Source organism: Budorcas taxicolor, chromosome 2 (genome assembly GCF_023091745.1).
Source record: "Budorcas taxicolor isolate Tak-1 chromosome 2, Takin1.1, whole genome shotgun sequence".
Lineage (NCBI taxonomy): Eukaryota > Metazoa > Chordata > Mammalia > Artiodactyla > Bovidae > Budorcas > Budorcas taxicolor.
Window position 1 is genome coordinate 166,719,734 of NC_068911.1, and position 13,384 is coordinate 166,733,117.

Consider the following 13,384-nt stretch of genomic DNA (forward strand, 5'->3'; position numbering starts at 1 on the left):
CTTTGTCCCTGCTCCCTACACAGAACTCTTAAATCTCTTGGAATTTCCCTAGAGATAGTGGTGTCTTTATAATTCATAAGTCTCTTTTGATCATACTAGAGCTTATGCTAAAGAGTCCCCACTTCGTTGTGGGCACCCTTGATAATTCCTGGACGGAGCTGTCACCACAAAGACCAAGTGATGGAAGTGATGAACTTTCAGCTCCACTGACCTCCAGGAAAGAGGAAGAGGGGCTGGAGACTGAGCTCGATAAAAACCCTTAAACAATGACAGCCAGAGAGTTTACAGGTTGTTGAACACATCAGCTTGTTGGAGAGCGGTATACCAGAGGACATGGAAGCTCTGTGTACTCCCCACTCTGTATCTTGCCCTATGCATCTCTTCCATTTGGCTGTTCCTGCTTGCATCCTTTATAATAAACTGGCAAACAAAAGCAAAGTGTTTTCCTGAGATCTGTGAGCCATTTTAGCAAATTATCAAACTCATAGAGGGGAGGTCGAGAGAACTCCTGATTCATAGCAAAGTATTGACTGGAGACATATTTAATATGTTTTTTGTTACCCAAACATTATTGACCAGAAACATTTAATTCTCCAACCAGTTGGTGCCTGGAGAACTGGCTGGTGTTAGACAACATATCGGATAAAGAACATTTCCATCATTGTGGAAAGTTCTATCAGATAATACTATAAGAGGGGAAAGAAAATTTAGTTTAGATCTGAATACTAGGAACCAGTCTTTAACTCAGTAGTGATTTAAAAATTCTGAAAACAGAAATCTGAGAAAAATAACTCAAATTAGAGTCTACCTTCCTGACAGATGTTAAAATCTAGAGATCATTTATTTCATAACTCAGTCTTCTCAGGACTGTACTTAATAATCTTCTTCCATTTAAGGGCAGAGAAGCTAAAGTATACTGTGGAAAAGTCAACTGCTCAAGTTACCCAATAAACCTACAGATGTGCCCAGGATTAGAACTTGTGGAGTTTCCATCTAATGATTTGGCTCTCTGACCTCTCCCTTCAAGCTTATCTCAGCACAGTTGTTAGACTGACAGGTTCACTTGTAAACCGGCAGTCACAATCAGAGGCATCATCTGACAGGGTATGGATATAAGTGAGTTGAAGACTAACTGTTAACTGGAAGGTGGCAGGCTTTTAATCCTCACACAGTCACCAAAGTGTCACATAAATGCTAAAGTAAGGATGGGACTTTCAGGTACTGGTGTCTATGGCAGGTACACTGACAAGAAAATCTGTCTTCAGGTCTAAAGAGGTGCATACCATACAGGGATGAGGATGAGTTTCATGTCATTAAATCTCAGCCAACATGAAAGGAGAGATTTTATTACAGATTGCCAACTGTTAGCTTGGAAACTATTAGTAAGCTATTTCTAATTAGCTAAGATGCAATTTGCAGCAGAGTAGTCTCCAAAGTTAAAGGTAAGGTCAGCTTTTGTAAAACAAAAAAAAATTTTTTATAATTACAAATAGCAAAAGTTCCTTTAAAAAAAATAATTTTATAGTATAGTTGACTTACAAAGTTGTGTTTAATTTCTGCTGTACACAAACTGAAAGCTCCCTTTCTGTCTCTCCTTGATCAAACCAAGCTCCCCACAGGTGACCACGGCTAATTTGTTGACTATTCTTTCAAACATTCTTCTAAATATACACAATGACATTTAAAATACATAAGTATATGTTGCTGTTGTTAAGTCACTAAGTTGTGTCTGACTCTTTTGTGATCCCATGGACCTTAGCCCACCAGGCTCCTCTGGCCATGGGATTTCCCAGGCGAGAATACTGGAGTGAGTTGACATTTCCTCCTCCAGGGCATCTTCCTGACCCAGGGATGGAACAAGGCACTTGCATTAGCAGGTGGATTCTTTACCACTGAGTTACCTCAGAAGCCATAGGCATATGTGAACATGCCTTAAAAGGGGGAGAGGGAGATAAGCAGCCTGGAGTGATTGATAATAGGTAACTGTCACATAAGCATGCTCATGCGCAGTCCTGTCCAGCTCTTTGTGAGCCCATGAACTGCAGCCCACCAGGCTCCTCTGTCCATGAGATTTCCCAGGCAAGACTACTGGAGCGGGTTGACGTTTTCTCCTCCAGGGGATCTTCCCAACCCAGGGATTGAACCTGGGTCTCCTGCATTGCAGGCAGATTCTTTACCACTGTACCACCTGGAAAGCCCAATAATAGCTACAGAGTTTCTTCTGTATGACAAAACTGGTATCAAACTAGATTGTGGTGATGGTTACAAAATTCTGTGACTATACTCAAAACTACTGAACTATGCACTCTGAATGAAATGTAGATCTGTGAATTATATCTTAATAAAGCTGTTAAAAATGTTATATAAATGGAACCATAATACAGGTAATCTTTCAGGATTAGTTTTTTTCACTCAGTATAATTCTCTGGAAATGAATCTAGATCATTGTGTATTTTGATACTTCATTCTCATTCCTTTGTACTGCAGAGCAGTATTCCATTGAATGGATATATTACAGTTATATTTTTAATCACTATTGAGAATGAGCATCTTGTAAGATATTTATTGTTCAACTGCTGTTTTTTCTTCTGTGAATTATCCTTCCATATCCTTGGCCCCATTCCTACTTTCCTCTTTTCTATTAGTCCTGTGTCATATGGACTGCAAATTCTTTTTTCTCATTTAACTTTGCTTATGATGATGTTTGCAATTATGTTTTTTATTTTTATATAGTCAAATATACTTCTATATTGACTTTTAGGTAGTCAAATACTCTTCTATATTTTCTCCTAATAATATATTTATGTATATCTTTTAGATTAAGATCTTTAACACATCTGCATCAGGAGGCCTGGGTTCTAGTCCTGACCATGCTATAACCTAGCTCAAACATTCTGAGCAGGTCACCAGTCTATGGAATCTACTTAACACAATTATTTAGAGAAACAAATAAGACTATAGATACAAAAGGGATTCTCTAAAAATGTTCAATAGATACCTATCAATTATGAAGAAAATTTAAAGCATTTTATGTATATAAATTTGTACTGGTTACAATACTATTTCCTTTCCCTATGCAACATGCTAGAAAACTCACAATGTTAGTCTCAGAGAATAAGTAGCTTGCTCTTCCCCAAATCCTAAGTCCAAAGAGGTCAACTGACTCAACCAGGATCATAGGAGAAATTTAGGGAAGAGTTACTTCTAGAAGTGAACACAAATGGTTATGCCCCCTGCCCTCCCCAGAAGTCAGAAAAACACCATTCTTCAGAGTTAAGGCTTCCTAAAAATGAACTTTAATCAATTGTCTGTATTTCCATCTTTACACTAGAAACAAAAACAAACTACTATTTGAAAAAAGTAAAGCTTATAATTAGAGGTGAAAGTAGACAGAGCCAAATGAGAGTGCTGAATTTCAAGTTACTGGTTCCCACCTTGCTTCCGACAGCCTGGGATTTTGATAAAGGCTCCATAGTCTGTGACCATAGCAACCTATAAAAACAACAAAAAAAGAATCTTTGTCACACAAATGAGCTCTCTCCTGTAGAATTTAACCTCATCTCTTTGAATTTCCACTTGGTACTGACTGCCTGAAATTGATATTCTGTCAAACATTCTTTCTGTTCTTTTAGAAATTTAAACTGACAGGTATGTGTGATTCTAATAAAAACACTGGTGAGACTGGAGTTATGTTAGATGGTATAATGGTACTTGTTCAGTCACTAAGTCATGTCCAACTCTTTGCGAGGCTTCTCTGTCCTTCACTGTCTCCCTGAGTTTGCTCAAATTCATGTCCATTGAGTTTCTGATACCACCAACCATCCCATCCTCTATCATCCCCTTTTCCTCCTGCCCTCAATCTTCCCCAGCATCAGGGTCTTTTCCACTGAGTCAGTTCATTGCATCAGTATTGAAGCTTCAGCTTCAACATCAGTTCTTCCAGTGAAGGTTCATGGTTGATTTCCTTTAGGATTGGCTGGTTTGGATCTCCTTGCTCTCCAAGGGACTCTCAGGAGTCTTCTCCAACACTACAATTTGAAAGCATCAATTCTTTGGCACTCAGCCTTCTTTATGGTCCAAGTCTCACATCCGTATAAAGTTATAGTTTATATTCTCTGGAACGGAGGTCCCCAATCCAAATAGAGAAGTTTAATACTTTGGGATGGATCATGTGAGGCATCACTTTTTCCTAAACTTTGAACCAGTAAGACCATACAGCTTGCTCTATTTCACTCCCAACTGGAGTCTTGGGTTTTATCAAGACAATTAAAGAAAAAGTCATTACACAGACAACATCTGACAGAACTTGAAAAGATATAATCAGAGAAAGAGTTGTCTTTTGCAGAGTTGACCTACAATGGGGAAGTAAGAGGCTTGATGTTAGTCACTCAGTTATGATCCACTCTTTGCGACTCCATGGTCTATAGCTCACGAAAAGTGATGCTTTCAAACTGTGGTGCTAGAGAAGACTCTTGAGAGTCCCTTGGACAGCAGGGAGATCAATCTAGTCAATCCTCAAGGAAATCAACCCTGATTATTCACTGGAAGGACTGATGCTGAAGCTGAACAGCCAACTCATTAGAACAGACCCTGATGCTAGGAAATACTGAGGGCAAGAGGAGAAGGAGGCGACAGAGGATGAGATGGTTGGATGGCATCACTGACCCAATGGACATGAGTTTGAGCAAACTCAGGGAGATAGTGAAGGACAGGGAAGTCTGGTGCGTGGTGCAGTTCATGGGGTAGCAAAGAGTCAGACACAACTTAGCGATTGAATAACAACAACAAAAGAGGCTTGATGGATCTATGTAATATGCAGGCCATAGGTAACAGAAACATAAGGCCCAAAAGCCTTGTCAAATAAATCATCATCTCAGACTCTACCTCTACTGCTTTCCTCCCCTCTATCCTCTAACCCCCTGCTTCCAATCGTGGATTGGGATTAAAGTTGACACTACATACTGTATTTATCACTAAATTCATTATTATTTATAAAATATTCAATACAATGTTACACACATAAACTTTGTTCTTTCCAGTGACTTTAAACTTAGTTGTTTCATCTTGGGCAATCACTGCTTACACTTAAACACAACTAAAAGAAGGGGAAGGAAGAAGGGAAAGGGGAAGATAATTTTTGCTGCACCTCTATTCACTAACATATACTAAATACTCACTACATGCAAAACACTCTTCAAAGTGCTTTACATAATCCTCATGACACCATATAATGTTGGACTATTATTACTTTCATTTGATGGATGACAAAACTGATGCATGGAGAGACCAAGTGTTCAAATATACAATGTTCAAAGCTAATAAGTAGCAGAGCTGTAATCTGAATCCAGGGAGTTCTTAATGACACTACAGCTGCTCATGGGTTCCCTTTAACTATAAAACTTTTAACAGCCAAAAGCAATGTGACATTTGTTATCTTATCTGCTCCTGGCAACAATCTTAGGAGTATATATAGTGGGCCCTCATGTTCCAGATGAGGCAAAACAGTTTAGATATAGGAAGAACCCAGGCTTTGAAATGAAAGATGTAGCTTCTAATCCCAGCTTTGCCACTTCTTACCTGTGGAATCTTGAACATAACTTGCTTTCCCATTTGTACTCACCTTGCTGCTGCAAATAACAAATCAGGTACTAGTACCCGGCACCCAAAGTCCATTCAATAAATTGTAGCTTTCTATTAAAGTCCAAAACACTGAAGCACAAAAATGTGAGCAACTACTGGAACCACCAAACAATTAACTTAGATACAGTAGGCACAAAACCTAGATCCTTCGACTCATAATCCAGTGCCTCACAATTCACCAAATATTATCACTATTCACTTCAATGTTAGGATAGAAAGATAAAAACTTCCACTTTCCTCATTCTTTTTTTTTTCTTTTCCTTTTTTTCTTTTTTTTTTTTCCTCATTCTTAAATGGGCGCTTAAACTAACACTCCAAGATATAGCATTAAGAATGGGTTAAGAACCAACATTTCTAAACTCCTATTTTAAAATGACGAATACACTATGTTGAGGTAGAGACCAGGTATTCCCAAAGAAACAGGACAATAAGGCAGATACTGTACTTTAAATCAAGGCAAGGTGGACTTTAGAGATTAGCTGATCCAATCCTGTCATTTTTCAAATGAAGAAAGTGAAAACCAGAGACATGAAGTACTTATCCGAGTTCACAAAGCAAGCTGTTCTCTGTAAAAAAGGCTGCATGGATAAAGAAGGTAAAACTTAATATTTTTAGCTACAATAAACGAAAATCCCTTCTTCTTTCTGGAACAACTAAAAGCACTCAGGCTTTTGCTCCAGGGTTCTAGATAGAGGGCTGAAATGCTTGCTATTGTGTAACATCTTATTTAAGAGCATAATTATCTAAACAACTTAAAAGCAGCATCTGGAAACTGAAGCCTAAATCACCTTACTGCTGTAAAAACATTATCACCTTTCAGTCCTGAAACTTCACTGTCACATTATGATCTTTTGTGGAAATATCATAACAGATCTTAATATGGCCTATCCCCAGAGAAGGTTAATGTGCTCCAGAATGGATGCACTCTACTGTTTAGTTAGGAAAACACATTCCTGCCCATTTCTAACACCAGGGGTTTCCATCACTGTGTCTCTTAGGGTGCAGTCAGACTTGAAATTAACAGAATGGCACCTGCCTTAGATGATTACACAGTCTGCCTGGTGTCCCAAGAACAGTTAATCAAACAGCTCAGGGGAGAAAATTCAGTAATTATCTCAACTGAACTCAGGGCTTAGGTAAAATGAATTTACCATCTTCAGATTAGACGTTGCATCAGCCTTAAAAGTAGTTATCCCCATAATGTAAACGAGGAATCTGAGGCTCAGAGACATGTTATCTGTCTAAAGTCACAAAGTTAGAAAGTATCAGGACCAGGTACAGAAGTTTTCTGACTTCTAATCCAATGTTATTTTCAATTTCCCAACACCAATCTCACTTCAGCATTTCTTTGGCTATGGCTGGGCTAAGCCAAATCCCAAATCTCTTTGCTATGTTTATACCCCCTACCATGCTTAATGGACTCTGGCACCAAGATGCCTCTCAGAGGACAAGAGAAGGATGAATATTAGCTTCCCAGCAATCTTGTCACTGGGCCCCTCAACTATGCTGAGCCCGCTAAGAGGACTGCTAGAATATGCAGCACACCACCAGCTTCTTCAAAGGGAACTGATCCTAAAATGCTTAGATTCAAATTTAACTCAAACACTTATTCACCAAGCACTTGCATGCAAGATACATCAGGCACCATGAAATAAAAACAACATAAAAAAAAGAGATGCTCAGTCTATTTTTAAAAAATTTTGAATTAGTTACCAAGATACATGAGATAAACAGCCTCTTCTCTCCAGTAACACACCTTCTTGTGGAGAAGACAGACATACACACAAGAAACCATAGTACAAGATAGACTATAAATGTCATGATAGAGGTACCAACAAATGATGGCAGAACAACTGAGTTTACCGTTCACCTTCCTCCTATACTACCCAGTTCAGTCAAGAGTTCTCTTATGGATCTTTTGGTTCCACCACACATTTATGAACAACTGAACAACCCCAGCTGCAGACTTGGAGAACTTGATTTAGAACTTGCCATTTATTAACCATCAGGGCAATTATTTAACTTCTAAGAAGTTTCATTATCCATAAAATGGGATTAACAATTTCTTCCAAGAAAGTCAATGACACATAACGTGTGCAAGTGCTGACATACATTGGGCTTACAAAATTTTTTTGAATTTTAATGTAAATACTTCTTTATAAATATTAGGCACTCAACTAATGGATGAATATTCTGAAGTTTCTTCTTTTTAATTTATCATGAAATTGCTCCTTCTCTTATTCCAGTCACTTCTAGGCATTTTTCAAAATGTGTTCATAAAATACTAGAACTACAGTTCTAGTATTACAACTATAAAGTTCTTTCTGAACACTACTCTAGCCCATCCATCCTTGACCAATAAAATATAAAACCTACACTAATTCAAGCCTCGTCTCATATAAAAAGATAAAGGTTAGGAGCCACTTTACTAAAAATCTGAATCAGTTTGTGGAAAGAGCTCTTCCTTCTTTTTGTGCAATACCTGACAAGTGAGGTTTTCATGTTCAGAAATATCAGTTTTATTTCCTGAGCTACAATTTCTTCTTTTTGAGCTCTAGTATCTCACTGACCTCTGGGGATACCATAGGCCCTAAAGAAAGAGGACAGAGGTTCTGAAGAGCAGTTGCTTGCTATTTATCAGAATGTTATCATCATTTCTACCTTGACTTGTACATTAAAAGCTGGAATCCACTTAACAGAAGTCTAGAACCACATTTATCTACAATCAACCAATAGTCACAAAGTCTGTCTTCAAAGGCCTCACATTATTAGGTGGTAAACCTTTGTCAACTGTCATAAAGTATGAACACCATAAGAATGACATGGTTGAAACAGGTACCTCTAAGACACTGAAAACAATCTCGTCTGCTTTAAAAAAAGGGAGATAACATTAATGAATTGCTGTATCTCAGGCACTGTGTTTTCATAGATGATAGTTTATTTAACCATCATCACAATCCTATGAAAGTTGTTTTTCTCTCCATCTAACAAATGAGAAAACTGAGGCTCAAAGAAATGAAGTGAAAACCTCAAAGATTTCATAGACAGTAAAAGAGCTAGGACTGGAATCCGGTTTTGTATGGTTCCAAAGCCTCTGCTCTCTAAACAAACACAATGCCTTCTCCCTCAAAGGTTGATCATTCATTCAGTCATCAAGGTGTACTGAGCACCTACCATTTTCTACTCATCTACCTGAGACTACACAACAGTGAACAAAACAAGCAGGGCCCTGACTTCATGGAGTTTAGCATCCTCTAAGGAATGTGAAGTCAAGTGGGCCTTAGAAAGCATCACTACAAACAAAGCTAGTGGAGGTGATGGAATTCCAGTTGAGCTATTTCAAATCCTGAAAGATGATGCTGTGAAAGTGCTGCACTCAATATGCCAGTAAATTTGGAAAACTCAGCAGTGGCCACAGGACTGGAAAAGGTCAGCTTTCATTCCAATCCCAAAGAAAGGCAATGTCAAAGAATGCTCAAACTACTGCACAATTGCACTCATTTCACATGCTAGTAAAGTAATGCTCAAAATTCTCCAACCCAGGCTTCAGCAATACGTGAACCGTGAACTTCCAGATGTTCAAGCTGGTTTTAGAAAAGGCAGAGGATCCAGAGATCAAATTGCCAACATCCGCTGGATCATGGAAAAAGCAAGAGAGTTCCAGAAAAACATCTATTTCTGCTTTATTGATGATGCCAAAGCCTTTGACTGTGTGGATCACAATAAACTGTGGAAAATTCTGAAAGAGATGGGAATACCAGACCACCTGACCTGCCTCTTGATAAACCTCTATGCAGGTCAGGAAGCAACAGTTAGAACTGGACATGGAAAAACAGACTGGTTCCAAATAGGAAAAGGAGTACATTAAGTCTGCATATTGTCACCCTGCTTATTTAACTTATATGCAGAGTACATCATGAGAAACGCTGGGCTGGAAGAAGCACAAGCTGGAACCAAGATTGCCGGGAGAAATATCAATAACCTCAGATATGCAGATGACACCACCCTTATGGCCAAAGGTGAAGAGGAACTACAAAGCCTCTTGATGAAAGTGAAAGAGGAGAGTGAAAAAGTTGGCTTAAAGCTCAACATTCAGAAAACGAAGATCATGGCATCCGGTCCCATCACTTCATGGGAAATAGACGGGGAAACAGTGGAAACAGTGGCCGACTTTATTTTTCTGGGCTCCAAAATCACTGCAGATGGTGACTACAGTCATGAAATTAAAAGATGCTTACTCCTTGGAGGGAAAGTTATGACCAACCTATACAGCATATTAAAAAGCAGAGACATCACTTTGCCAACAAAGGTCCATCTAGTCAAGGCTATGGTTTTTCCAGTGGTCATGTATGGATGTGAGTTGGACTGTGAAGAAAGCTGAGCGCCGAAGAATTGATGCTTTTGAACTGTGGTATTGGAGAAGACTCTTGAGAGTCCCTTGGACTGCAAGGAGATCCAACCAGTCCATCCTAAAGGAGATCAGCCCTGGGTGTTCACTGGAAGGACTAATGCTAAAGCTGAAACTCCAGTACTTTGGCCACCTCATGCCAAGAGTTGACTCACTGGAAAAGACTGATGCTGGGAGGGATTGGGGGCAGGAAGAGAAGGGGACGAGGATGAGATGGCTGGATGGCATCACCGACTCGATGGACATGAGTCTGAACAGACTCTGGGAGTTGTGATGGACAGGGAGGCCTGGCGTGCTGCAATTCATGGGGTCGCAAAGAGTCGGACATGACTGAGTAACTGAACTGAACTGAAGGAAGACAGACTTTATACAAATACAAAATAAATATAAGGCGAGCCGTTTATTTATGGTGGGAAAAAGATCTCTGAAAAGATGACATTTGGGCTGAGACCTAAAAAATGAGGAGTTGGTGAGAATGCAGGATGGTTAGAGACAACTGCATGTACAGAAGTCCTGAGAAGGAAGCAGGCTTAAGAATATTTGAAGCTATAAGGAGACCAGAGTGACTAGACAAAGAGTTGTTGTTGTTTTAGTCACTAATTCATGTCTTGACTCTTTTGCAACCCATGGACTGTAGCCAGCCAGGCTCCTCTGTCCATGGGATTTCCCAGGCAAGAATACTGGAGTGGGTTGCCATTTCCTTCTCCCAGGAATTTTCCCAACCCAGGGATTGAATCCAAGTTTCAAATCCCATGGACAGAGGAGCCTAAGGGACTGCAGTCCATGGGGTCGCAAAAAAGTTGGATACAACTTAGTGATTAAACAACAACAAGACAATGAATAGAGTAGAACAAAACACCACCACCAGAGTAAGAAGAAGCCAAGTCACCTAAGGGTCATAAAAACAAATTTGGAAATATTCAACCGTAATGAGAAACTGAGAGGAGCTTCAAGAAAGCAGCTTGGTCCAATCTGTTTTTATTTTTTAGATACACTAAAAGCCATTCACTTTTATTAATAACCATGTACTGATTTCACACATAGTTGAAATAAAAGCTTTTACAATCATGGTATGATCCATGATTAAATACACATCAAAAGTACAGAGAAAGATATTCATTTTTTTGATATAATGATGTGAGATTTGTGACTTTTACGGGTTACCAAACAAAACCTAGGAAGCACTTAGCAAGCATGATATACACTAATTCCATGCCTTTTCCAGGAAGGGTTTCTAATACGTTTCTAGGTTGCTGCTAAGTCACTTCAGTCGTGTCCGACTCTGTGCGACTCCACAGACAGCAGCCCACCAGGCTCCCCTGTCCCTGGGATTCTCCAGGCAAGAACACTAGAGTGGGTTGCCATTTCCTTCTCTCCAACCTGTTTTTAAAATGACATTCTGGGCAATTTCCTGGTGGTCCAGTGGTTAGGACTCTAGGCTTTCACTCCCAAGAGCTCAGGTTCAATCCCTTGTCGGGGAATTATGATCCTGTAAGCTGTGCATTGTCGCCAAATAAATAAATAAAACGTTATTCTGGTTACAATGTGGAAAAACAGATTGGAAGGGAACTACAAAAGAAGTAGAGAACCCAGGAAGGGCTAGGAAGAGATGGAAAAGTTAAACTAATGGGGTGCCATAAGGTGTCCGTATGGATAGCAGAGACATATTTGGGAGGTAGAAAGATAGGACTTGCTACTAGACTGGAGAGAGAGGGAAAAAAAGATCAAATCAAGTGAAGAAATCAAGGATGATGCCTGGATTTCTAGCATGGGTACCTGAATGAATAATAGGTGCTTTTGCTGAGATGGTAAAAATGAAAGAACAGATTTCTTGAGAAAATTAAAAATTCAGTTTAAAACATAAATTAAAGGGAGTTGCCCAGTAGTCTAGTGGTTAGCATTCCAGGCTTTCACTGCAGTGGCCCAGGTTCAATCCCTAGTCGAGGAACCAAAATTCCACAAGCCATGAAGCATGACCAAGTGAGTGAGGTTGCTCAGTCGTGTCCGACTCTTTGCGACCCCATGGACTGTAACCTACCAGGCTCCTCTGTCCATGGGATTTTCCAGGCAATAGTACTGGAGCGGATTGCCATTTCCTTCTCCAGGGGATCTTCCCGACCCAGGGATCGAACCCGGGTCTCCCGCATTGTAGATAGACGCTTTACCGTCTGAGCCACCAGGGAAGTCCAAAGGAAAAAAAAAAAATTCCCTTAAATCAGAGATGCTATGAGTTATCCAAATGAAGATATGTCAAGTCCATAGTTAGAAGCCTGGAACTTAGAGGAGGTGCATGTGGGAGTGAGATGTTCTACTAGAACTTCCCATTTAAACTGTAACATTCAAGGCATCCTCAAGCAGTCAGGAGCTCCAAACCCCGAAGCTTTTCACCCTTAATTTATGCTTAATGTAAATGGTAGGTTTTCAAAGACAAAAGAATATACCTCTCCTTGGAAAATAGTGTAAAGAGCAGGCAAGTTCTCCATGGTCTCGGGTCTTCCTGAATTCATCCTTAATGCTCTATGGTTCCTCCATTTCTCTTCTGCTAAAGCTAATTGAAGTGTTCTGTCACAAAGAAATAAAACAACCAACAATTAGAGACATATCCGTATAAACAAAAAAGTATTGCTGATTTACACGTTGTCCCTACAGAATAATATCATTAGAGTTAACACCATGTACTTTTATTCAAACCTCTTTTGTCCACTGTAATTATGGGGAGTTTTGGAAACCTTGATCTTACTCCTTTTCAATTTGATACTTACCCAAGGCCATTAGCCTATTGTATTTTGTTTTTTAATTGTTATTACTGCTACTCTTTTGCCAAGTGAAGGCTTTGGGTGGGGGAGGGAAGCAATGAATGGACCTGTAAAAAAAAAAAGGAACAATAATAGCAATAAGAGCTAATGTTTATCAAGCACTTACTATGTTCAGGCTCTGTGCTAAGTACTGAACATCCAATATCTCATTTAATCCTCAAAATTTTCAAGATGTAGGTTCAATTAATTATCATATACATGAATGAGATAACCAAGGCTTCCAGAGGACAACTTAATAGGTCTATGTCAAAAAGCCAGAAAATGGTGGAGTTAAATCCTGGCTGACATCACAGTCCATGCTTTTAACAATGATGCTGTGCTGTGCTCAGTCGTTCAGTTGTGTCCGACTCTTTGTGACCTCATGCACAGTAGCCCACCAGGCTCCTTGCCCATGGAATTTTCCAGGCAAGAATACTGGAGCAGGTTGCCATTTCCTACTCCAAGGGATCTTCTCCACCCAGGGATCAAACCTGTGTCTCTTGCGTTGACAGGTAGATTCCTTACCACGGTACCACCTGGG

At 39.6% G+C, this 13,384-nt stretch overlaps 1 protein-coding gene across 2 annotated transcripts in view; it reads right to left on the reverse strand.

Annotated features, from left to right (window-relative positions):
* The window catches only part of ZCCHC17 (zinc finger CCHC-type containing 17), a 44,547-nt gene extending 31,673 nt beyond the window's left edge, over positions 1 to 12,874 (reverse strand). Inside the window, exons 1-3 of one of the 2 annotated variants that reach the window (XM_052660602.1) lie at positions 12,811 to 12,874; positions 12,490 to 12,610; positions 3,435 to 3,492 (exon numbers count right to left, since the gene is read on the reverse strand). In XM_052660602.1, the coding sequence (XP_052516562.1) occupies positions 3,435 to 3,492; positions 12,490 to 12,555 (124 nt within the window). In that variant the 5' untranslated portion in view covers positions 12,556 to 12,610; positions 12,811 to 12,874. The remainder of the gene's footprint in view (positions 1 to 3,434; positions 3,493 to 12,489; positions 12,611 to 12,810) is intronic. The other variant, XM_052660595.1, reaches the window with a different exon arrangement.
* Positions 12,875 to 13,384: the final 510 nt, after the last annotated feature.